The following is a 27,286-nucleotide window of genomic DNA, read 5'->3' on the forward strand; positions in this document are numbered from 1 at the left end:
CAGAATGCAGATAATGCCTCCCTTCATGGCTAGCTGCAGCACATATACTGTTTCCCTAAGTGAAGATCATGAGCTCTTTAGGGATAGGGATCATATCGTACTGGGAGGTGGTGTGGTGGAGCACAGAGAACATAGACTGGGCTGAGTTCAGATCTCTGCCTTGCCACTTACTGATTGACATTGGATAACCTACTCAGGCTCTTATAAAAAGCATTATGCTAAGTGAAAGAAGCCATAATCTTCTTAAAGAAGCCATATGTCTTCTTTAGACATGACACCTAACCTAGAATGGTTGTACTGATGTTTAAATGAAGAAACACATGCCAATAGCCTAGCACTCTGCCTGACGAGTGCTCACTGAACGTTATTTGTCTCATTTCCTGCCACTCTTCCTTAACTGTGTATGGTAGCACTCAGTACCGTGTTTGCTCATAATATGTGCTCAAGAAATTTTTCTTGAATTGATGGTCACTAAGTTAGAGAGGGACTTGTTTTCTCTAGAGTATCTAGGTTCTTAAAAGTGAAAAGTTTTATTTATTAATCATGATATGAAAAATGTTTGTCTTTTATAAGTAAGGAACCAAAACAGGCTAATTCTTCCTCTTATACTAGTAGTTATTTTTCATGCTTGTGCCCCATTTTTCCCATTCTGCAGCAACCGGACAGAAAGAGTTCTTCAGATTCTTCAACATTGCCCAAGTTGGAAGAGTTCTGCATCTCCCTTATCCAGTCACAGCAGTCAGCAGAAGGGAGCCAGATTGAACCTAATGACATTCAGACTCAGGAAAAGCAAATTCAGTTGTCCACAGCAGCACTCAGTTCAACTCCTACAGTGGTTGATTCCCCAGAAGAACACTCTGGTTCAGGTGGGTTTACATATAAGTGACAAATATAATGGTTTGCTATACTGCTAAAAACTTTCGTTTATCTTTTTCAGAACACAATTGAAAAATTGCTAACTGTAGCATTTGTCTCAAGTCCTCATATTATTTCTGGGCTCAGTTTTTCCCTTTCACTTTGCCACTCTTTTCTGCAGTTTTGTGTGTGGGGAGGTCAGGTTTACATACAGTAAAATCTGCCAATTTTTAAGTGTACAGTTCTATGAGTTTTGACAAAAGTATACAGTCTTATAACCACCACCATAATCATAATATAGAACGTTTCCATCAATCTGAAAGGTTTCCTTATGTCCCTTTGCAGTCAGGCATTCCTACCCCTACTCGCTGGCTCCTGGCATGTTACCTTCTCTTTTCTAGAATTTCATATAAAGGGAGTTTTACAGTATGTAGTTTTTATGTCTGACTTCTTTCACTTAGCATAATGTCTTAGAGATTCATTTAGTTTGTTTCCAGGGTCAAACCTTTGTTCCTGTTTATTGCTGAGTAGTACCCAGTTGGTGTGGATATACCACAGTTTGTTTATCTGTTCACTAGATGATGGACATCTGTGTTGTTTCCAGATTTGGGCCATTATGAAGAAAGCTGTTGTCAACATTCACATACAGCTCTTTGTGTAGACATATTTTTACATACCTAGGAATGGAATTACTGGCTCATATGGTCACTGCATGTTTAACTTTTTAAGAACTGCCAAAATGTTTTCCCAAGTGGCTGTACCATTTTGTATTCACACCAGCAATATATGAAAGTTTCAATTGCTCCATCTCCTTGCCAACGCATGATATCATCAATCTTTTTTAATTTTGCCATTCTAGGGGGTGTCTAGTGGTATCTTATTGTGATTTTAATTTACATATCCCTATTTGTCAATGATGTTGAACATCTTTTCATGTGGTTATATGCCATGTTTATATCTTCTTTAGTGAATTGCGTGTTCAAGTATTTCCTCATTTTTATTGAATTACCTTCTTTTTATTCATTTGTAAAAATTCTTTATTCTGGACACAAAACCTATGTCAGCTATATATATATATGAAATATTTTCAAGTATGTGGCTTACCTTTTCATTTCCTTAACAGCATCTTTGGAAGAGCAAAATTTTTTATTTTGATGAAGTCAGATTTACTGATTTTTTTCCTATAGTTTGAGCTTTTGTGTCCTATTTAGAAATCTTTCCTAACCCAAGAAGCTAAGATTTTCTCTTACATTTTCTGATAAAAGTTCTAGAGTTTTAGGGCTTACATTTAGGTCTGTGATCCAATTCGTTAATTTTTGTATATGGTGTGATGTAAGGATCAATATTTATTTTGATTACATATAAATATTCAGTTGTGCCAGCACCATTTGTTGAAAAGACTATCCTTTTTGCATTAAACTGCCTTGATATCTTTGTGGAAGTCAATAGGGTCAATAGGCTGTATATGTGAGGGTCTGTTTCTGGACTTTATATTATGTTCTAGTATTTGTTTTTTTGTGAGAAAGATCAGCCCTGAGCTAACATCCATGCCAATCCTCCTCTTTTTTTTTTGCTGAGGAAGACTGGCCCTGAGCTAACATCTATTGCCAATCCTCCTCCTTTTTCTCCCCAAAGCCCCAGTAGATAGTTGTATGTCATAGCTGCACATCCTTCTAGTTGTTGTATGTGGGATGCCGCCTCAGCATGGCCAGACAAGCAGTGCATTGGGGTTCCAAACCCGGGCCGCCAGCAATGGAGCACGCACACCCAACCGCTAAGCCATGGGGCTGGCCCCTGTTCTAGTATTCTTTATGTCTGTCTTTACACCACTGTCTTGGTTACTATGGCTTTATAATAAGTTTTAAAGTCATATAATTTTGTTCTTTTTCAAATCGTTTTAGCTATTTTAGGGCATTTTCTGCATAAATGTTAAAATTAATTTTACACAAAACCTGCTAGAATTTTCATTGGAATTTTTTTTTAGTCTATAGATAAATTTGGAGAGAAGTGATATCTTAACAATATTGAGTCTTCTGATCTATGATCATAATCTGTTTCTCCATTTATTTCAGTCCTCTTTGATTTCAGCAATTAATTATGTTTCATAGTTTTCAGTTGTATAGGTGTTATTCATATTTTGTTAAATTTATCCCTAGGTATTTCATATTTTTAAGCTATTATATAAATGATATTTTTATTTCAGTTTTTGATTGTTGCTAGTTTATTGAAATATGGTTGATTTTATATATTGTCGTTATATTTTGTGACCTTACTAAATTTAGCTTGTTAGTTCTGTTTTTGGGATTCTCTGTAAACAATTATATCATCTGTTGGGGGAGAAAACAGCTTACTTTATGTGAAAATTGTTTGCCTTTTTCCCTTTTTCTTGTGCTGATTATGACCTGAAACGTAGGGTGAATAGAATAGGTTAGAGTGAAATCCTTGCCTTGTTCTTGACCTTTCAGGTAACCATTTAGTCTTTCACAAATGAAGTATAATGTTAGCTGTAGGTTTTTTGTAAATGCCCTTGTCAGGCTGAGGAAATTCCAGTTTATTCCTAGATTTCTGGTAGCTTTTACCATGAATGGGTATTGAATCTTGTCAAATGCTTTTTCTGCATCTGCTGAGATGATTTTTTTTTTTAAATAGTCTGTTCTTAGGGTGAATTACATTGATTTTCAAATGTTAAACCAACCGTGCATTCCTGGGATACTGCTCTCTTGATCATGATGTATTATTATTGTTTTTATTGAGGTAACATTGGTTTACATTATATAAATTTCAGGTGTACATGATTATATTTTGATTTCTGTGTAGACTACATCATGTTCACCACTCAAAAACTAATTACCATCTGTCACTGTACACATGTGCCCTAACAACCCTTTCTCCCTCCTCCCTCCCCTCTTCCCCTCTGGTAACCACTAATCTAATCTCTGTGTCTGTGTGTTTGTTTCTTCTTGTTGTTGTTTTTATCTTCTACTTGTGAGTGAAATCATATGGTATTTGACCTTCTCCCTCTGGCTTATTTCACTTAGTATAATACCCTCAAAGTCCATCCATCTTGTTACAAATGGCACGATTTCATCTTTTTTTATAGCTGAGTCGTATTCAACTGTGTATATATACCACATCTTCTTTATCCATTCATCCATTGATGGGCACTTAGGTTGTTTCCAAGCCTTGGCTATTGTCAATAATGCTGCAGTGGCCGGCCCTGTGGCTTGGTGGTTAAGTGCGTGCGCTGCAATGCTGGTGGCCTGGGTTCGGATCCTGGGTGCGCATCGAGGCACCACTTCTCCGTCCATCCTGAGGCCGAGTTCCACATACAGCAACTAGAAGGATGTGCAGCTATGACATACAACTATCTACTGGGGCTTTGGGGGGAAAAAATAAAATAAATAAAATCTTAAAAAAAAAAAAAAAAGCTTTAAAAAAAAAAAATAATGCTGCAGTGAACATAGGGGTGCATATATCTTTACACATCTGTGTTTTCATGTTCTTTGGATAAATACCCAGAAGTGGAATAGCTGGATCATATGGTAGTTCTAGTCTTAATTTTTTGAGGAATCTCCATACTGTTTTCCATAGTGGCGGCACCAGTTAACATTCCCACCAGCAGTGTATGAGATTTCCGTTTTCTCCACATCCTCTCCAACACTCGTTATTTCTTGTCTTGTTAATTATAGCCATTCTGACAAGTGTGAGGTGATATCTCATTGTAGTTTTTATTTGCATTTCCCTAATAATTAGTGAGTTGAACATCATCTCGTGTGCCTGTTGGCCAAGCTGTATATCTTCTTTGGAAAAATCTTCAGATCTTTTGCCCATTTTTAAGTTGGATAGCTTTCTTTGTTGTTGAGTTGTATGAGTTCTTTATATATTTTGGATATTAACCCCTTATCAGATGTATGGTTTGCAAATATCTTCTCCCAGTTGTTAGGTTGTCTTTTCATTTTGTTGATGGTTTCCTTTGCTGTGCAGAAGCTTTTTAGTTTGGTGTAGTCCCATTGTTTATGTTTTCTTTTGTTTCCCTTGCCTGGTGAGACATGGTATTTGAAAAGATGCTACTAAGACTGATGTCGAACAGTGTACTGCCTATGTTTTTTCCTAGAATTTTTATGGTTTCAGGTCTTACGTTCAAGTCTTTAATCCATTTGAGTTAATTTTTGTGTATAGTGTAAGATAATGGTCTACTTTCATTCTTTTGCACGTGGCTGTCCAGTTTTCCCAACACCATTTATTGAAGAGACTTTCCTTTCTCTGTTGTATGTCGAAAATTAGCTGTCCATAGATGTGTGGGTTTATTTCTTGGCTCTCAATTCTGTTCCAGATCTGTGTGTCTAGTTTTTGTGCCAGTACCATGCTGTTTTGATTACTGTAGCTTTGTAATAGGGAATGTGATACCTCCAGCTTTTTTCTTTTTTTTCCTCAGGATTCCTTGGCTATTTGGGATCTTTTGTTCCATATAAATTTTAGGATTCTTTGTTCTATTTCTGTGAAAAATATCCTTGGGACTTTGATAGGGATTGCATTGAATCTGTAGATTGCTTTAGGAAGTATGGACATTTTAATTATGTTAATTCTTCTAATCCATGAACACAGAATATCTTTCCATTTCTTTGTATCTTCTTCAATTTTTTTCATCAGCGTTTTATAGTTTTCGGTGTACACGTCTTTCACCTCTTTGGTTAAATTTATTCCTAGGTATTTTATTCTTTTTGTTGCAATTGTAAATGGGATTGTAGTCTTAATTTCTCTTTCTGCTACTTCATTGTTAAGTGTAGAGAAACACAACTGATTTTTGTGTGTGTGTGTGTGTGAGGAAGATCAGCCCTGTGCTAACATCTGCCAATCCTCCTCTTTTTTTGCTGAGGAAGACTGGCCCTGGGCTAACATCCACGCCCATCTTCCACTACTTTATATGGGACGCTGCCACAGAATGGCTTGACAAGCGGTGCATCGGTGCATGCCCGGGATCCAAACCAGCGGACCTTGGGCCGCCGCAGCAGAGTGTGCGCACCCAACTGCTTGTGCCACCAGGCCAGTCCCAAAACGCAACTGATTTTTGGATGTTGATTTTGTATCCTGCAACTTGACTATATTCATCTATTATTTCTAAAAGTTTTCTGGTGGATTCTTTAGGGTTTTCTATATATAAAACCATGTCACCTGCAAATAGTGGCAGTTGCACTTTTTCCTTTCGAATTTGGATCCCTTTTATTTCTTTTTCTTGTCTGATTGCTCCAGCTAGGATTTCCAAAACTGTGTTAAATGAGAGTGGTGAGGGGCCAGCTCGGTGGTGTAGTGGTTAGGTTCACGGGCTCCGCTTCAGCATCCTGAGGTTCACAGGTTCAGATCCTGGGCACGGACCTACGCACTGTTTATGGAGCCATGCTGTGGCAGGCGTCCCACATGTGAAGTAAAGTAGAGGAAGATGGGCGCGGATGTTAGCCCAGGCCCAATCTTCCTCAGCAAAAAGAGGAGGATTGGCCACAGATGTTAGCTCAGAGCTAATCTTCCCCACAAAAAAATTAGTGGCAAAAGTGGTCATCCTTGTCTAATTTCTGTTCTTAAAGAGATAGCTTTCAGTTTTTCACCATTGAGTGTGATATTAGCTGTGGGTTTGTCATATATGGCCGTTATTGTGTTGAGGTACTTTCTGTATCTTGTTGAATGCTTTCTCTGCATCTACTGAGATGATTATGTGATTTTTATTCTTCATTTTGTTGATGTGGTGTATTACATTGATTGATTTGTTGATGTTGAACCATCCCTGGAATAAATCCCACTTGATCATGGTGTATGATCTTTTTAATGTATTGTTGTATTCAATTTGCTAATATTTAGTTGAGGATTTTTACATCTGTGTTCATCAGTGATATTGGCCTGTAATTTTCTTTTTTTGTGTTGTCCTTGTCTAGCTTTGGTATCAGAGTAATGTTGGCCTTGTAGAATGAGTTAGAAGGCTTCCCTTCCTCTTCAGTTTTTTGGAAGAGTTGGAGAAGGGATAGGTATTAAGTCTTCTTTGAATGTTTGGTAGAATTCACTAGGGAAGCTGTCTAGTCCTGGACTTCTGGTTTTGGGGAGGTTTTTGATTACTGTTTCAGTCTTCTTACTGGTTGGTGATTGTTGTCTTCAAATTCTCTGTTTCTTCTTGATTCAGTTTTGGAAGATTGTGTGATTCTAAGAATTTATCCATTTCTTCTAGATTATCCAATTTGTTGGTATATAGCTTTTCCTAATATTCTCTTATAATGCTTTGTATTTCTTAGGTGTCCATTGTAATTTCTCCTCTTTCATTTCTGCTTTTATTTATTTAAGCCTTTTCTCTTTTTTTCTTGGTGAGACTAGCTAAAGGTTTGTCAATTTTGTTTGTCTTTTCAAAGAACCAGCTCTTAGTTTCATTGATTTTTTTTCTGGTTTTTTTTTTTTAGTCTCTATTTCATTTATTTCTGCTCTGATTTTCATTATTTCCTTCCTTCTGCTGATTTTGGGCTTTGTTTTGTTCTTCTTTTTCTAGTCCCTTTAGGTGCACTGTTAGTTGTTTGAGATTTTTCTTGTTTGTTGAGGTAGGCCCGTGTTGCTGTAAACTTCCCTTTTAGTACCACTTTTACTGTATCCCATAAATTTTGGCATGTTTTTTCATTTTTATTTGTCTTCAGGTATTTTTTGATTTCTCCTTTGATTTCTTCATTGACCCAATAGTTGTTCAGTAGCATTTTGTTTAATCTCCACATATTTGTGGCTTTTCCAGGTTTCTTCTTACAGTTTATGTCTAGTTTCATACCGTTGTAGTCAGAAAAGATGCTTGGTACTATTTCAGTTTTCTTAAATTTATCGAGATTTGTTTTGTGGCCTGATATGTGATCTGTCCTGGAGAATGTTCCATGTGCATTTGAAAAGAATGTGTATTCTGCAGTTTTGGGTTGGAATGTTCTGTATATATCTGCTAAGTCCATCTGGTCTAATGTGTCATTTAAGGCCATTGTTTCCTTATTGATCTTCTGTTTGGATGATCTATCCATTGGTGTAAGTGGAGTGTTCAATTCCCCTACTATTATTGTGTTACTGTCTATTTCTCCTTTTATGTCTGTTAATAATTGCTTTATATATTTAGGTGCTTCTATGTTGGGTGCATAGATATTTACAAGTGTTATGTCTTCTTGTTAGATTGTTCCTTTTATCTATATGCAGTGCCCTTCCTGGTCTCTTGTTACAGTTTTTGTTTTAAAGTCTATTTTGTCTTATATAAGTATTGCTACCCCAGCTTTCTTTTCATTGCCATTTTCATGGAGTATCTTGTTCCATCCCTTCACTTTCAGTCTGTGAGTGTCTTTAGGTCTGAAGTGTCTCTTGTATGCAGCATATATATTGGTCTTTTTTTTAATCCACTCAGCCACCCTATGCCTTTTGATTGGAGCATTTAGTCCATTGACATTTAAGGTAGCTGGGCCGGCCCCGTGGCTTAGCGGTTAAGTGTGCATGCTCCGCTACTGGCAGCCCGGATTCGGATCCTGGGCACGCACCGACGCACAGCTTCTCCGGCCATGCTGAGGCCGCGTCCCACATACAGCAACTAGAAGGATGTGCAACTATGACATACAACTATCTACTGGGGCTTTGGGGAAAAAAAAAGGAGGAGGATTGGCAATAGATGTTAGCTCAGAGCTGGTCTTCCTCAGCAAAAAGAGGAGGATTAGCACGGATTTTAGCTCAGGGCTGATCTTCCTCACAAAAAAAAAACAAACAAAAGGTAGCTATTGATAAGTATGTACTTACTGCCATTTTTTTACTTTTTTTCTGGGTGTTTTAGTAGTTCTTCTCTGTTCCTTTCTTCTTCTCTTGCTCTCTTCCCTTGTGGTTTGATGGCTTTCTTTAGTATTATGTTTGGGTTCCTTTCTCTTAGGTTTTTGTGTATTTATTATAGGTGTCTGGTTTGTGATTACCATGAGGTTCATATATAATACCCTATGTAAATAGCAATCTATATTAAATTGATGGTCTCTTAACTTGGACATCTTACTAAAAGCCCTATACTTTTACTCCCCTTCCCCCACATTTTATGTTTTTGATATCATATTTAATCTCTTTTTGTGTGTGTATCCCTTAAAGTCTCATCATGGAAATAGATATTTTTAGTACTTTTGTCTTTTGACCTTCATATTAGCTTTGTAGATGGTTTGATCTGCTACCTTTACTGTATTTTTGCCTTTACCAGTGACTTTTTTTCTTTGATTAGTTTCTTATTCCTGTTTGTGATCTTTTCTTTTCTACTTAAATAAGTCCCTTTAACGTTTCTTGTAAGGCCATTTATTGGTGATAAACTCCTTTAGTTTTTGCTTGTCTGGAAAACTCTTTACCTCTTCCTCCATTCTGAATAATAACCTTGCTGAGTAGAGTATTCTTGGCTGTAGGTTTTTTCCTTTCAGTACTTTGAAATATTGTGCCACTCCCTTCTAGCCCATAAGGTTTCCACTGAGAAATCAGCTAATAGCTATGGGATTTCCTTTGTGTGTAACTTGTTGCCTTTCTCTTGCAGCTTTTAGGATTCTCTTTGTATCTTTAATTCTTGACATTTTAATTTTTATGTGTCTTGGTGTTGGCCTCTTTGGGTTCATCTTGTTCCGTGCTCTCTGTACTTCCTGTACGTGGATGTCTGTTTTCGTTCCTTAGGTTAGGAAAGTTTTCAGCTGTTATTTCTTCAAATAGGTTCTCTATCCCTTTGTCTGTCTTTTCTCCTTCTGGGACACCTATAAAATGGATGTTAGTATGCTTGGTTGTCCCAGAAGTCCTTTAGACTGTCCTCGTTCTTTTTAATTCTTTTTTCTTTTTTCTGTTCAGCTTGGGTGATTTCCTCTACTCTTTCGTCCAGCTCACTGATCTGTTCTTCTGTATCATCTACTCTGCTGTTGATTCCCTCTAGTGAATTTTTCATTTCCACTATTGTATGCTTCAGTTCTGATTGGTTGTTTTATGTTTTCCATTTCTTTGTTCAAGTTCTGTGTTCATCTGTTCTTCTCCCAAGATCAGTGAGCATCCTTATGACTATTTGTACTCTCTATCAGGTAGATTCTTTATCTCTGTTTTGTTTAGTTCTTTTTCTGAGGATTTGTCCTTTTCTCTTATCTGAAACATATTCCTTTGTCTCCTCATTTTGTCTACTTCTCTGTGCTTGTGTCTATATATTAGGTAGATCAGCTACGTCTCCTGATCTTGGAGTTGTGGCTTTATGTAAGTGATGCCTTATGGGGCCCAACAGTGTGCTTCCCTGTCATCACCAGTTCCAAATGTTCCAGGAGTGTCCCTTGTGTGGGTTGTGTGTGCTCTTCTGTTGTGGTGGAGTTGCTTTTGCTGCAGGTGCACAGGTAGTCTAGGCTGGCCCCTGGGCCGGCCGGTTATAAGGCTCAGCTGTGTGTGGCTGCTACGGTCATTTTAGTCAGGTGGGGCAAGCCCCAGCATGGCTGGCTGCAAGGTATAATAGCACACACCTGCTGCTTTTTAAGTGAGTCAGGCCCCCAGTGTGGCTAGTTGCCAGGCTCAGGGGCTCACAATTGCTGTAGGCCTCTGGCCTGCGAGGCTATTATCAGTCTCTCAGGAGTGCAGCTGGGTGGGGCTGGCCCCAGGCATTGCAGCACACAGTCATTTCAGGCGTTAGAAGGTGGGGTAGATCCCCTGTGTGGCTGTTTGAGATGGCCAGTGGCACAAGTCTGCTGTAGCTGACAAGCCCCACTGCCTGTTGGCCCACACACCCTGCCAACACACAGTCCCACCCTGCACACACACCCGCCCCACTGAGGCAGGCCCACTAGCCCTGCTGCAGAGGTCCCACGCACCCTGCCTGCGCAGGCCCACAATTTCCCCCTGGGCTTGTTGGTGGGCGGGGCCAGTCCCTAGAGGAGGCTGCCTGCCCTGGCTGAGCTGGATTAAATCAGTGCTCTAGTGGGAGGGGCAAACCCCTGTGCTAACAGGCCTGAGGAAGAAATCCAATGGTGTTTGCCAATGTTTATGTCAGCACACCTGTACTAGGTCAGAATAATGACTGTCACCAGTGTCTCAGTCCTTGGGGAGGCGGTCCCAGTCGCCTCCTGCCTCTCTGAGATGCACTCAGAGTTTATCAAGTAAGTCTCTTTTACCAAAGGACTATGTACCTTTCTTTCTGGTGATTTTGTGTTGGTTTCCAGAAGGGGTGAATTGGTGCATGGGCCCTTTAAGAGCAGGCTTTCTTTCTCTTATGTTCAGCAGCTTTTCTGGGGGTATTCCCCATTGGTTTAATAGCCAGCAAAGCTGTGTATTATGGCACTTGTCTCTGTTATGCTGAATTCAAAAGCTGCTTATTGTGGCATAGCTCTCCTGCTCAGATCCCCCGCTCCTCCAGGGGAAGCTTTGTACCCTAAGATTGCTCCTGGCCATGCAGCACCACGGTTTTTACAATGTGGTTTTTTCCTCAGCAGAGGGGGTATTTCTGCCTTTTCCACCTCTGTCAGTGCTGTCCCTTTTTGTGGGGTTCTTTTTATCCAGTTTCCAGTTCTTTCTCAGAGGAAATTGTTCCACAGGTAGTTGTAGATTTGTTGTGTCTGTGGGAGGAGATGAGTTTAGAGTCCTCCTATGCCACCATCTTCCCAGAAGTCCCCTCCATGATGTATTATTTATTTTATATAATGCTGTACTCATGTTAAAATCTTGTTAAGAACGTTTGTGTCTGTGTTCATGAAAGATATTGGTTTCTAGTTTTTTTGTGTGATGTCTGTCTGATTTTGGTATCCAGCGAATGCTGCTGTCATTGAATGAGTTGGGCATGGTCCCTCCTCTTTTCTTCTCTGTAAGAATTTGTGTGGAATTGATATAATGTCTTCCTTAAACATTTGGTAGAGTTCAACAGTGAAGCCCTTAGGGCTTGGAGTTTTCTCTGTAGGAAGGCTGTTAAACTACAAATTCAATGTCTTTAATAGATATAAGGCTGTTTGGGTTGTCTGTTTCTTCTTGAATGAGCTTTGGTAGTTTTGAATTTCAAAGATTTTATCTAAGTTGTAAAATTTATTAGCAACAATGTTCATAATATTTCCCTTAAGCACTGCTTTAGCTGCATGTCATGAATTTTGATATGTTGGGTTTTTATTTTCATTCAGTTCATAATATTTTTTATTGATGTTTTAATAGTTTTTAACATTGTGAAATTTTGGGTTGTACATTTTTGTTTGTCCATCACCATATATATGACTCCCTTCACCCCTTGTGCCCACCCCCCACCCCCATCGCCCCTGGTAACCACAATACAGTTTTCTCTGACCATGTGTTGGTTTATATTCCACATATGAGTGAGATCATACAGTGTTTGTCTTTCTCCTTCTGGCGTACTTCACTTAACATAATATCCTCCAAAATGGGACGATTTTGTTTTTTTTTATGGCTGAGTAGTATTCCACTGTATATATATGCCACATTTTCTTAATCTAATCATCAGTCGAGGGACACAGGTTGCTTCCACTTCTCGGCTATGGTGAATAATGCTGCAGTGAACATAGGGGTGTGTAAGCCTCTTTGGATTGTTGATTTCAGGTTCGTTGGATAGATTCCCAGTAGTGGGATGGCTGGATCATAGGGCATCTCTATTTTTAATTCTTTGAGGAATCTCCATACCGTTTTCCATGGAGGCTGCACCAGTTTGCATTCCCACCAGCTGTGTATGAGGGTTCCTGTTTCTCCATATCCTCTCCAACATTTGTTGTTTTTTGTCTTGGTGATTATAGCCATAGTTCAGAATGTTTTTAATTACCCTTATGAGTTCTCTCTTCAAGAAGTATGTTGTTTAACTTCCAAATATTTGAAGATTTTCCAAATTTATTTCCATTATTTATTGATTTCTAATTTAATTTTATTTTGATTAGGGGACATACTTTCAGTCCTTTTAAATTCAGACATTTATCGTATAGTCTAGAATATGGTTTATCTTTGTGAATGTTTCATGTATACTTTAGAACATTGTGTAGTCTGATATTGGGATAAGTATTTTATAAATAAATTAAGTCAAGTTGATAGATAGTGTTGTTCGAGTTTTCTATAGCCTTACTAATTTCCTATCTACTTGCTCAATCAATTATTGAGAGAAAATTGTTGAACTCTACAATTATATTGTTGATTTGTCTTTTTTTATTTCAGTTCTATCAAGTTTGCTTCAAGGACTTTGACACTGTTATTAGGATTATTATGCCCTATTGATGAATCAATCCATTTATCATTATTAAATTACATATACTCTTTTTTTTTTTTTTTTTTTTGGTGAAGAAGATGGGCCCTGAACTAACATCTGCCAATCCTCCTCTTTTTTGCTGAGGAAGACTGGCCCTGGGCTAACATCCATGCCCATCTTGCTCCACTTTATGTGGGACGCCACCACAGCATGGCTTGACAAGCGGTGCGTCAGTGCACGCCCGGGATCCGAACTGGCGAATCCCAGGCCACCACAGCAGAGCACGTGCACTTAACCTTTTGTGCCACCGGGCCAGCCCCCATATACTCTTTTTTTTTTTTTTTTTTTTTTTTATTTTATTATTTTTTTTTTTTTAATTTTTTGTTTATTGCAGTAACATTGGTTTATAACATTGTAAAAATTTCAGGTGTACATCATTGTACTTCTATTTCTGCATAGATTACATCATGTTCACCACCAAAATACTAATTACAACCCTTCACCACACACATGTACCGAATTATCCCTTTCACCCTCCTCCCTCCCCCCTTCCCCTCTGCTAACCACCAATCCAATCTCTGTCCCTATGTGTTTGTTTATTGTTGTTATTATCTACTACTTAATGAAGGAAATCATACGGTATTTGACCTTCTCCCTCTGACTTATTTCACTTTGCATTATACCCTCAATGTCCATCCATGTTGTCACAAATGGCTGGATTTCATCGTTTCTTATGGCTGAGTAGTATTCCATTGTGTATATATACCACAGCTTCTTTATCCATTCGTCCCTTGATGGGCACTTAGGTTGCTTCCAAGTCTTGGCTATTGTGAATAACGCTGCAATGAACACAGGGGTGCATGTACCTTTGCAAATTGGTGTTTTCAAGTTCTTTGGATAAATACCCAGCAGTGGAATAGCTGGATCATATGGTAGTTCTATCCTTGATTTTTTGAGGAATCTCCATACTGTTTTCCATAGTGGCTGGACCAGTTTGCACTCCCACCAGCAGTGTATGAGAGTTCCCTTCTCTCCACATCCTCTCCAACACATGTTGTTTCCTGTCTTGTTAATTATAGCCATTCTGACGGGCGTGAGGTGATATCTCATCGTAGTTTTGATTTGCATTTCCCTGATAGTTAGTGATTTTGAACATCTTTTTCATGTGTCTGTTGGCCATCTGTATATCTTCTTTGGAGAAATGTCTGTTCAGGTCTTTTGCCCATTTTTAATTGGGTTGTTAGTTTTGTTGTTGTTGAGATGCATGAGTTCTTTATATATTTTGGAGATTAAGCCCTTATCAGATGTATGGTTTGCAAATATCTTCTCCCAATTGTTAGGTTGTCTTTTCGTTTTGTTGATGGTTTCCTTTGCTGTGCAGAAGCTTTTTAGTTTGATGTAGTCCCATTTGTTTATTTTTTCTATTGTTTCTCTTGCCTGGTCAGATGTGGTGTTTGAAAAGATGTTGCTAAGACCGATGTCGAAGAGCGTACTGCCTATGTTTTCTTCTAGAAGTTTCATAGTTTCAGGTCTTACATTCAAGTCTTTAATCCATTTGGAGTTAATTTTTGTGTATGGTGTAAGGTAAGGGTCTACTTTCATTTTTTTGCATGTGGCTGTCCAGTTTTCCCAACACCATTTGTTGAAGAGACTTTCTTTTCCCCATTGTATGTTCTTGGCTCTTTTGTCAAAGATTAGCTGTCCATAGACGTGTGGGTTTATTTCTGGGCTTTCGATTCTATTCCATTGATCTGTGTGTCTGTTTTTGTGCCAGTACCATGCTGTTTTGGTTACTATAGCTTTGTAGTATATTTTGAAATCAGGGAGTGTGATACCTCCAGCTTTGTTCTTTTTTCTCAGGATTCCTTTAGCTATTCGGGGTCTTTTGTTGTTCCATATAAATTTTAGGATTCTTTGTTCTATTTCTGTGAAAAATGTTGTTGGAACTTTGATAGGGATTGCACTGAATCTATAGATGGCTTTAGGAAGTATGGACATCTTAACTATGTTAATTCTTCCAATCCAAGAGCACGGAATATCTTTCCATTTCTTTGTGTCTTCTTCAATTTCTTTCAGAAATGTTTTATAGTTTTCGCTGTACAGATCTTTCACCTCTTTGGTTAAGTTTATTCCTAGGTATTTTATTCTTTTGGTTGCAATTGTAAATGGGATGGTATTCTTAATTTCTCTTTCTGCTAGTTCGTTGTTAGTGTACAGAAATGCAACTGATTTTTGTATGTTGATTTTGTATCCTGCAACTTTACCATATTCGTTTATTACTTCTAAAAGTTTTCTGGTGGATTCTTTCGGGTTTTCTATATATAAAATCATGTCATCTGCAAATAGTGACAGTTTCACTTCTTCCTTTCCAATTGGGATCCCTTTTATTTCTTTCTCTTGCCTGATTGCTCTGGCTAGGACTTCCAATACTATGTTAAATAGGAGTGGTGACAGTGGGCATCCTTGTCTGGTTCCTGTTCTTAGAGGGATAGCTTTCAGTTTTTCACCATTGAGGATGATATTAGCTGTTGGTTTCTCATATATGGCCTTTATTATGTTGAGGTACTTTCCTTCTATACCCATTTTATTCAGAGTTTTTATCATAAATGGATGCTGTATCTTGTCAAATGCTTTCTCTGCATCTATTGAGATGATCATGTGATTTTTGTTCTTCATTTTATTAATGTGGTGTATTACGTTGATTGATTTGCGAATGTTAAACCATCCCTGCATCCCTGGAATAAATCCCACTTGATCATGGTGTATAATCTTTTTAACGTATTGTTGTATGCAATTTGCTAGTATTTTGTTGAGGATTTTCGCATCGATGTTCATCAGTGATATTGGCCTGTAATTTTCTTTTTTTGTGTTGTCCTTGTCTGGTTTTGGTATCAGGGTAATGTCGGCTTCGTAGAATGAGTTAGGGAGCTTCCCGCCCTCCTCAATTTTTTGGAAGAGTTTGAGAAGGATAGGTATTAAGTCTTCTTTGAATGTTTGGTAGAATTCACCAGGGAAGCCGTCTGGTCCTGGACTTTTATTTTTGGGGAGGTTTTTGATTACTGTTTCGATCTCCTCACTGGTGATTGGTCTATTCAAATTCTCTACTTCTTCTTGATCCAGTTTTGGAAGGTTGTATGATTCTAAGAATTTATCCATTTCTTCCAGATTGTTGAATTGGTTGGCATATAGCTTTTCATAGTATTCTCTTATAATCTTTTGTATTTCTGAGGTGTCTGTTGTAACCTCTCCTCTTTCATTTCTGATTTTACTTATTTGTGCCTTCTCTCTTTTTTTCTTGGTGAGTCTAGCTAAAGGTTTGTCAATTTTGTTGATCTTTTCAAAGAACCAGCTCTTGGTTTTATTAATTTTTTCTATTGTTTTTTTGGTCTCTATTTCATTTATTTCTGCTCTGATTTTTGTTATTTCCCTTCTTCTACTGATTTTGGGCTTTGTTTGTTCTTCTTTTTCCAGTTCCTTTAGGTGCATTGTTAGATTGTTTATTTGAGATTTTTCTTGTTTGTTGAGATAGGCCTGTATCGCTATAAACTTCCCTCTTAGAACCGCTTTTGCTGTATCCCATAAATTCTGGCATGTCGTATTTTCATTTTCATTTGTCTCCAGGTATATTTGTTTTTTTCTTTGATTTCTTCGTTAACCCAGTTGTTGTTCAGTAGCATTTTGTTTAATCTCCACGTATTTGTGGCCTTTCTGATTTTCTTCCTATAGTTGATTTCTAGTTTCATACCGTTGTGGTCAGAAAAGATGCTTGGTATTATTTCAATCTTCTTAAATTTATGGAGACTTGTTTTGTGGCCTAATATGTGATCAATCCTGGAGAATGTTCCATGTGCATTTGAAAAGAACGTGTATTCTTCGGTTTTTGGATGGAATGCTCTGTATATATCTACTAGGTCCATCTGTTCTAGTGTGTTATTTAAGGCCAATGTTTCCTTATTGATCTTCTGTTTGGATGATCTATCCGTTGGTGTAAGTGGAGTGTTAAAGTCCCCTACTACTATTGTGTTACTGTCTATTTCCGTTTTTATGTCTGTTAATAATTGCTTTATATATTTAGGTGCACCTACATTGGGTGCGTAGATATTTACAAGTGTTACATCCTCTTGTTGGATTGTTCCCTTGATCATTATGTAATGCCCTTCTTTGTCTCTTTTTACAGTTTTTGTTTTAAAGTCTATTTTGTCTGATATGAGTACTGCTACCCCAGCTTTCTTTTCATTGCCATTTGCATGGAGTATCTTTTTCCATCCCTTCACTTTCAGTTTGTGAGTGTCCTTAGGTCTGAAGTGTGTCTCTTGTATGCAGCATATATATGGGTCTTGTTTTTTTATCCAGTCAGCCACCCTATGCCTTTTAATGGGAGCATTTAGTCCATTGACGTTTAAAGTAGCTATTGATAAGTATGTACTTACTGCCATTTTTTAACTTTTTTTTTTTTTTTTTCTCAGTGTTTTAGTATTCCTTCTCTGTTCCTTACTTCTTCTATACAGAATTGATGGTCACTTTAGTTTGACCTCTGTCTGAAAGCTGTACTCTTTAACTCCCCTCCTCCCTCCTTTTATGTTTTTAATATCATATCTAACCTCTTTTTTGTGCATTTGTATCCATTACGTTCTAATCATGGAAATAGATAATTTTTCCTATTTGTGGTCTTCTCTTTTCCCCTTAAATCAGTCCCTTTAACATTTCTTGTAGCACTGGTTTCTTGGTGACAAACTCCTTTAATTTTTGCTTATCTGGGAAAATTTTGATCTCTCTTTCCATTTTGAATGATAACCTTGCTGGGTAGAGTATTCTTGGCTGTAAGTTTTTTCCTTTTAGCACTTTAAATATATCGTGCCATTCTCTTCTAGCCTGTAAGGTTTCTGCTGAGAAGTCAGCTGATAGCCTTATGGGGTTTCCTTTGTATGTAACTTGACATTCTCTTGCGGCTTTTAGGATTCTCTCTTTATCTTTAATTCTGGACATTTTGATTATGATGTGTCTTGGTGTGGGCCTCTTTGGGTTTATCTTGTTTGGTGCTCTCAGTGCTTCCTGTACCTGGATGTCTGTTTCCTTCCTTAGGTTAGGGAAGTTTTCATCTATTATTTCTTGAAATAGATTCTCTGCCCCCTTGTCTCGCTCTTCTCCTTCTGGGACACCTATAACACGGATGTTAGTGCGCTTGATGTTGTCCCAGAGGTCCCTTAGACTGTCCTCACTCTTTTTAATTCTTTTCTCTTTTACCTGTTCACCTTGGGTAATTTCTTCTAGTCTTTCTTCCAGCTCACAGATCTGTTCTTCTGTATCCTCTACTCTGCTTTTGAGTCCCTCTAATGAATTTTTCATTTCCAGTATTGTATTCTTCATTTCTGATTGGTTCTTTTTTATATCTTCCATTTCTTTGTTGACATTCTCACTGAGTTCATCTATTCTTCTCCCCACATCAGTGAGCATCCTTAACACTCTTAGTTTGAACTCTCTGTCAGGTAGGTTGCTCATTTCTGTTTCACTTAGTTCCTTTTCTGGGGTTTTGTCCTGTTCCCTTACTTGGAATGTATTCTTTTGCCTCCTCATTTTGCCTCTTTCCCTGTGCTTGTGTCTATGTATTAGGTAGGTCAGCTACGTCTCCTGCTCTTGGATAGGTGACCTTATGTTAGTGATGCCTTGGGAGGCGTCCAGTGTGCTTCCCTCAGTTCTCAATGTTCCTTGGGTGGCCCCTATGTGGGCTACGTGTGTCCTTCTATTGTGGCCTGTTAGCTCTCCCTATAGGCGCCCAGGGAAGCTGAGTTATGCTCCTGGCCAGCTGTTGTAATGCTCAGCTGCTGTAGTTGTTGTGGGCCCTTCAGTCTCTTTATCAGGTGTGGGGCCCCCCAGCACAGTTGGCTGTAAGTTCTAATACCACATTTGTGTTGCAGTATTTCTTTTAACTGAGTAGGCCCCCAGCGTGGCAGGTTGTTAGGCTCAGGGCCTTACAATTGCAGTAAGCCTCTAGCCTATTATGTCTCTTGTCAGCTCTCTGAGGATTGCACCTGGGTGGGGCTGGCCTCAGGCACAGGAGCACCCAATTGTTTCAGGCTTTGGAAGGTGGGGCAAACCTCCTATGTGGGTCTTTGAGAAGCACAAGTCTTCTGCAGCTGACAAGCCCTGCCGCCCACAGGTCCACACACACAGTCAACACATTCCTGCCCCATGTGAGTGCTCCGACCTCCCCAAGCAGACCCAGTCTCTCCACGGCGGGAGCCCCACACACTCCGCCACCACCCCACACTCTCCACCCGCTCCTTGTGCACACCCTGCCCCCGCTCAAGTCAGCTCAGTTGCCAGGCTGCAGAGAATCCAGGCACCAATCTATGCAGGCCCACACGTTGCCTGAGGGCTTGTTGTTGGGTGGGGCCAGTCTCTAGGGTGGGCTGCCTGCCCTGGCTGAGCTGGATTAAATCGGTGCTCTAGCGGGTGGGGCAGACCCTGGGCTAGCAGGTCTCAGGGAGAACTCCAATGGCGTCTGTGTCAGCACGCCCACACCAGGCCACAACAGTGGCCGCCGCCAATGTCCCAGTCCCTGGAGAGGTCTCACCCCTCACCGAGATGCACTCAGGGCCTATTAGGTGAGTCTCTTGTCACCACAGCACTGTGCACCTTTCTTTCTGGTGATTTTAGGGTGCTTTCTGGAGCGGGTGAGTTTGTGCACGGGCCCTTTAAGAGCCAGTTTTAGTTTCTTTGTGAACCGGGTTTTCTGGGGGTGCTCCCCAATGTTTTAGTAGCAGCAAAGTCAGATATTATGCCGCTGGTCTCGATTGTGCTGGGTCCACAAAATGCCCACCGCGGGGGCGCTCCCCGGCTCAGGGCCCCGCGCCTCCAGGGAGGCTGCGTACCTGTGAGCTGCTCCTGGCGGCCGTGAAGCTGTCGGCTTGTGAAGGCGGCGTTTTTCCTCTCCAGAAGGGAGTCTCTGCCTCTTCCACCTCAGTGAGGACTGTCCGTTGTTGCAGGAGTTCCTCTCATCCAGTTTTCAGTTCTGTCTCAGGGGTAATTTTTCCACGAGTAGTTGTAAATTGGCTGTGTCCACGGGAGGAGGTGAGTTCCAAGTCTGCCTACGCCGCCATCTTGACTCCGCCTCCCAGCCCCCATATACTCTTTATCCATGGTAATAGTCTTTGCTTTGAAATCCACTTGGTTGATATTAATATAGCCACTGAGATTTCTTTTGATTTATGTTAGCATGGTATATCATTTTCCATGTTTTTTCTTTTAATCTATCTGTATCTTTATATTAAAGTAGATTTCTTGTAGGCAGCATTGTAGTGTGGTCTTGCTTTTTTATCCAATTTAATAATCTCTTCTTTTTAATTGAAGTGTTTAGATAATTTAATGAGATAATTACTATGTTTGGGTTTAAATCTACCATTTTCTTGTTTTCTATCTTTCTCATTTGTTCTTATTCCTTTTTTTATCTTTTCTTTCCTTTTTTTTCATTTTTTTTTATGATTCCATTTGTTTCCTTTATTGACTTAATAGTTTTACCTCTTTCTTTTGTTTTTACTCTTTGAATGGTTGCTTTAGGATTTATAATCTATATCTTTGAATTATCATCCTCAGATTATCATCTGTATAGTATGAGAACCTTACAATTGCCTACTTCTGTTTCCTCCATCCTGTCCTTTAACTATTGTTATATATTTTATTTCTTCATATGTTGTAAACCTCAAAATTCATTCTTATTATTTTTGCTCCACAGTCAACTGTCTTTTAAAGAAATTAAAAATGAGAAAATTCTCTTCTGTTTACTCATATGTTTGCCATTTCCAGTGCTCTTCCTTCCACGTGTAAATCAGGGTTCAGCAAACTTTTTCTGTAAAGAGCCAGAAAAGAAATATTTTCAGCTTTGCAGTCCATACAGTCTGTGTCGCAGATACTCACCTCTGCCATATAGCACCAAAACAGCCATAGACAATACACAAATGAACATGGCTGTTTTCCAATAAAATTTTATTTAAAAAACAGGTGGTAGGCTGGATTTGGCCCACAGGCTGTAGTTTGCCAGTGCCTGTTGTAGATCCAAGTTCCCATCTGGTGTTATTTTCTTTTTGCTTGAAGAACTTAAACTGTAGTGCTGGTCTGCTACTGATGTATTCTTTCAGCTTTTATACATTAGAAAAAGCCTTTATTTTCTTTTCATTCTTCAAGATTGTTTTTCTGGATGTAAAGTTATAGGTCAGCAGATTTTTCAGTGCATTAAAAGATATTGCTCTGCCCGTCACTGTTTCTGACATCGTCTGTTGTTATTCTTATCTTTGTTCTCTGTAATGTGTTATTTCCTCTGGCTGCTTTTAGGATTTTTCTCTCGCATAACTGCTTTTCAACAATCTGATTATAAGGTGCCTTGGTGTGGTTCTCTTCATATTTCTTCTGCCGGGGTTCGTTGAGCTTCTTGGATCTGTGAGTTTATAGTTTCCATTAAATTTGGAAAAATTTCATTCATTATTTCTTTAAATATTTTTTCTGTCACCCTTCCCTCCCCCCCTCCTTTTTCTTACTCCAGTTACGGGTTACAGTGTGATAGGCCACTTGATGATGTTCCCCAGTTCACTGATGCACTGTCCTTTTTCCCGGTCTTTGCTGTCTGGGTTTCATTTTGGATAGTTTCTATTACTATGTCTCCAGTGTAGTAACCTGTTCTTGTTCAGTGTTTAATATGTTCTTTTCCCATCCAGTATATTTTTCATCTTAGAAATTGTAGTTTTCATCACTAGAGATTTGGTTTGGGTCTTTTTATATCTTCTGTTTTTCTCCTCATTTATACTCATGTTTTTCTCTGCCTTCTTGAATACCTGGAGTGTTCTTATAACAGCTATTTTGATACCCTTGTCTTGTGAATCTAGCATATGTATCATTTCTGCATTCTGTCATTTGTATCATTTCTGAATTGGCTTCTACTGATTGATTTTTTTCCTGATTATAAGTCATATTTTTCTGCTTCTTTGAGTATCTGGTAATTTTTTATTGGATGACAGACACTGTGAATTTTGCATTGTTGGATGGGTCTTTCTTTCTTCTTTCATTTTTTCCTTTTTTTCTCCCTTTTTCCCTCCCTCCTTTCCTTCCCTGTCTGTTTGTATCTGTCTGTCCATCCATCTGTTCAGTTGAGGGGGATGCAATTAAATTACCTGAAATTGGTTTTATTATTTCTGTGTTTCTTTTAGGTTTCATTAGGCTGGCCTAGAAAAGCCTTCAGTCTGTTGGCCCTGCTGTTTAGGTAGCACCTTTCTGAGAGTATTGACAGGACTTGATGTCCTTTGTGTTAGGATTTCTTTACACTTTGTCTGGTGGGAACATGAACTATTTTGTACCAGTAGAAGCTTCAGTGATCGTTCTGCCTACTCCTTTCAGGTAGGTTTTCCCCTGGCCTTGGTGGTTTCTCCACATGCGTGAGCCAGATCACTACTCAGCTAAGGCTGTGCAGATCTCCAGCTTCATTCTCTCCAACTGCCTCTTCTCTGTTACTTTTCCCCCGCAAATTCCAGACACCTTGGCCTCCATGAATTCCAAGCTCTGTCTTCTCAACCCAGGAAGACCTCTGGGCTCGCTCAGTGCAGTCTTCCCTCCTTGTCCTGCAGCCTGGAAATTATCTTCAGACAAGGAGCTAAGGCACTTGTAGGGCTCACTTGGTTTATTTCCCTTCTTTCAGAGATCACTGTCCTGCATGCTTGTTGTTCAGTGTCTGAAAGGTGTTGTTTCATATATTGTGTCCAGTTTTCCAGTTATCTAAAGCAGGAGAGATTGTTTTTCAGTCGCTTTTGAATTAACATCATGTCTGGAAGCAAAAGTTTTGCTGCTCTTTTAAATCCTTTCATCACGTGTCCCTGCCTTCATATTTTTATACCTTTTAAAATCTGAGCTCACCAAAAAATTTCTTTAGAACTCACCATCTCTTTTTCTCTCTAGTGGGCATTAATTATAGCTTTATGATCAGAGTTTTACTTTTTAGAATACCCTGTCAAGTCCTCCTTGAGCATAATTCATCACAAACGTATGGAACGTATACTACATGCTACTATGCTAGATGCTAAAGATGCAAAGATGAATAAAATATTGGACTATGCCCGCTTTTTCTCTGAACTTTTTGAAATCTGTGTTTTTAGGGTCTAGAGCAGTGCTTTTCAAACTGTGGGCAGTTACTGGTGCTAGTCTATGAAGGGTTTGTGACAATGGACCACACAATAGTACATTGTTTGGCTCACCTAGATTTTTTTTCCCCCAAATCAGGACTTTCTTGAAGGAAGCAGTGTATTGGCTTAGATGCTGGCAAAAGCTCCTTCTCTCATTGTAGTCAAGTAATAAACAATTTATAGACCAGCTACTTTTAGTAGCACTGGTTAGAGTACACATGTGAGAATGCCTTGCATTCCCTTCCTTGGCTATTTGGAACTCAGGGACATTGGAGTTCCCTGCAGTTTATCTCATTTAAAAGATTCTTTCTTCTTAATTAAAACTAATTCCTAAGGAATTCATTTTATGGCCAATAACTGATTTTTGGAATTTCAAAGCAGCCACAGTCTTGGTCAGTTTTGTTTTTACGTTGACACAAGGCTTGAGATTAGAACCACTTTGCAATAGAGAATGCCTATTGAATGGCGTTTTGCTCCCTGCTGGAAGGAAATAGAGGAGCTTAAGGACTCTTCCCTGGAATTGGAATTATATCTATTTTTATGATGTCCTAGGAAGAAGTCTTCCTTTCCTTATTCATAAGTGCATTTTTTCCCTTTCTTTTTTATCCTCATCCTGGCAAGAATTTATTTTATCTCAATGCATGATTCCTCATCCTCATTTCCTTTTCATTTGTTGATTGGTTTCGGAGTCTCATCCTCTCTGTTTTGCCATTAGCAACTGTCATCACCTAACAGAAGATGATTGAACACGTTAGTAAAGATCTAGAATGGGAGAGAGAAGGCAGTGCGTGTGAGAACACCTTGAAAAGGCTTCTATTTTCTTTCTTTTTCAGTGGAAAGCTCTCCAGAGAGACTAAAGAATGAAGATTTTTCTAGTAGCCATGCTATAACAGTGTTCAAAGACAAGAGTCATGGAGCCATGGACCAGCTCTCTTTGATTTTGTCTCCTCAGCTCCAGATTTCTCAGAAGCTCCTCATTCCTCGAAGTACAGCCACTGCTGCCTTAGGAGCTGCTGCGCGATTAGCCACGTCCAGGAGCCTCCTACACTGGTACCCCAGTGTGAAAAGGATGGAGGCATAAGGGGAGGAAAAAATAATCCAGGTGCTTAGGGCTTGGTGATTTCAGGCCAAAATGAGGAGGAGGTATTAAGAGGAAATAGTATGTTGATAGTTGATGCCTTTGTCTTTCTGTGTGACTATATTTTAGTTTTATTATGCTAATAGACCACTTTGTTGTGTAATCATTGATATTGTTAATTTTCATTTTTATTGACTGTATTTCTTATTCTGTATAATTTTGTCCACCTTTAATGTAGTAGTTTAAAGGAGTTTTTATTCTTTTTGTGTTTCTATAAAAGTTTTTCTTGTATATATCATGACTGATAAATGAAAACTGGAAAACTAATGTTTTGTGATCCATATTTAGTAAGACAAAAATTCTCTCACATCCCTATCTCCAGAAAAAAAGGATGTCTGAATTCTAAGGCTGTTTTTTCAATCTCATTTAGAATCTTCTATATTAGAGAGATGATCCAGGGCTCCAGTCCTTACCATCGTTATTTCTTTGAAATACTAGGATTAGCAAGAAAATCCACACCCTGAAGCTTTGGTCATATAAACACTTTTATGTTTTTAAAAAATTAAACTGTCTTTCAGTATAGGCAATTTCTTGAAGACTAATAACAAAATTATAGAGACAGTATGTTGACACTTAGCTGAGCCATCTGCGTAGTCCTCACAGTTCCCAGGAGCCTTAATGGAGCAGTAGTTCAGCAGTGGTGTTGTGTAAGCATCTATAGAACAGGATGTTCTTGGACATCCAATTGTGTGAAATATTACATGACATTCTGTTAAGCTCATCGTATCAACCATCAAGAGAAAAGACTGAAAGGTGAAATTAAAGAATGTGAATGATACTGATTTCTTTGTGGTTAAATACCAGACTTATCCCCAAATTTTAAAAAATCCAATACAGAAGCATTTCTTAGAAGTAAAATCAGAGAAGGAGTGTGAGTTACTGGCAGGCTGCATATAATGAGGTTCTCACCTCACCAACCCCTGCTCTGAGGCCTCCTGTTTGGCATTAAATGGCAAAGCTGGCCCCTAGTTCCTTTCTCTCTTTCTAAAACAAAGAATTGCTCCTGTTTCCTTTTCAACTACTTAATCAGCAAAATGTCCACTGAGGAAGGCAGTGAGATGAGAGTAAATACAAAAGTGCATTTAAATTTAGTGTATTACTGGCTGAAACTTCTTGCTCAGAATTAAGTAATCATGAAACAAAGTTAAACTCAAAGTCTCTAAATACTGCTAGTTTTTTGGTTTAAAAACCTTAAAGAAAATGTGTTTAATGCAATAAAATTTAAAAATATGGATTCACATTTAATTCCAATATATTTATAAGAATGACGTTATTCTAATTGACCAAAAAAAAAAGAAAATGTAATCTGGAAACATCACTGATAGTTGACCCAACAGAAAGAACAGGTTCGCATTTGGGTTTTTGTGATTTTATATCAGACATCTTTATTGGAGAAGACCGTTGAAGAGTTATATGGGAGGTCACTGAACAGTTAAATATCAGATGACAGTTAAATATATATGGTACTCAACTGTGAGATGAACTGATATGTTCTGTTTTTCATATAGATTTAGGTAATTATCCACAAATTGTTTCTAAAGAAAATTCATTTTGGAATGATGCTTCTTAGAATTCTTCTTTTAAAGAAGAAACCAGGTAATCTGGTAGAATCAATATTTACATGATTAGTAGGTCAAACTGTAACCCTCTCTATAATAGCACTCAGCTACCACAAGGAACTCTGCCAATGCTGGGTAACCTGACAGTGATTAATTTTACACTTTGCCAGTTAGATGGGGATTATGAAATCACTGTGCTAAGGCTCTTTCAGAATCCTATCTATTTGCAAATGACCAGATAGAGAATCATTTAGACAAAGCCATCTCAAACTGATGAATGTCAACACACTTTGAAAGAAGCCTATTTAGTAATTAATAGTTAACATTGTAGCCAATCTGCCAATCTGTTCGCCTACCTTGGCCCACAATGTGGGCTTTGTTAGGTAGTTAACTAAAATAGCCCAAAGCATCAAACAAATTCAATAGATCATTTGAAAATAAGTAAATAGGTTTCTATATATAGGGAGGAACTATATAAGAAATATTCAAAAGATAGGTAGATGCTCTGTGGTTTAGGATTAAATTAATTATATTTTATTGTCAAAAGATGGGTTGACATCTGCTAGACTTAGAACAGCCTCCCTCCCCACATTTTTGGTGTTAAGGATCTATTAGAAGTAATAGAGGTCCCCAAGAAGGGTTAACTGGAAGTAGGGGCCTGAGGTGTGTGAGAGGGAATGGGAGTTGAGAACATATGGGAAACTCCTAGTTATAAACTCTTAGGAATGGAAGAGGGAGTGGCTTTACTAATAGCCACTCAGGTTTTAACTCCAGTGGCTTGTAGCCAATACCCCTCTCCCATCCAAAAACACACCGTGGGATATCAAAAGAGGAGTCGTTCTAGCTGTAGTCAGTCACCGCTTTTTCCCTCTAACTCGCACACATTTGAGATGCCAGTTGTCCATTTTAAGACGGGGATGACTAGAGACTTCTGCCTACAGTCAAACTATGTCTAAGCTAGAGACTTAGAATTATAGAATTTTGATCTAGAAGGGACCTTAGATGAGGAAATTTGAAGCCTAAAAAGACTGACTTGCTTATGGTCACACAGCTTAAATTCCCATGTCTGCTGTCTTCTAGCTCAGTGCCCTTTCCCCTGGGAAATACTGCCGCTCCATCTTGTGTAGTTTAAAAGATTTGATGCCAGAAGACATAGTTTGGTAGATAAGTCCAAAGGAATGGTGGTCTGATAGCTGAGCACATCTCTGGTGTTGGAGGGGAAGGGGTTGATGTACAAAGATCTCGTATTCTTGAATGTGGATAGCTTCAATAACTGGGCCAGTTATCTAGCTGGAGAATCTGAAAGGGGGATATTGTAAGGGATGAGAAACCAACATCTTACAAAGCAGTCTTTCTGAAGCTTCCTGTTAACATTTATACT

General features: G+C 38.8%; 1 protein-coding gene across 7 annotated transcripts in view; it reads left to right on the plus strand.

Moving 5' to 3' along the window:
* TDRD5 (tudor domain containing 5) overlaps window positions 1–24,613 on the plus strand; it is a 107,030-nt gene extending 82,417 nt beyond the window's left edge. For 6 of the 7 annotated variants that reach the window (XM_087438531.1, XM_014783383.2, XM_087438534.1 and 3 more), the window contains 2 exons: window positions 656–866; window positions 24,042–24,613. In XM_087438531.1, coding sequence (XP_087294657.1) covers window positions 656–866; window positions 24,042–24,289 — 459 coding nt within the window. In that variant the 3' untranslated portion in view covers window positions 24,290–24,613. The remainder of the gene's footprint in view (window positions 1–655; window positions 867–24,041) is intronic. The other variant, XM_087438514.1, reaches the window with a different exon arrangement.
* Window positions 24,614–27,286: the final 2,673 nt, after the last annotated feature.

This window comes from Ceratotherium simum, chromosome 2 (assembly GCF_057802395.1).
Source record: "Ceratotherium simum simum isolate JZ-2026a chromosome 2, ASM5780239v1, whole genome shotgun sequence".
Classification (NCBI taxonomy): Eukaryota; Metazoa; Chordata; class Mammalia; order Perissodactyla; family Rhinocerotidae; genus Ceratotherium; species Ceratotherium simum.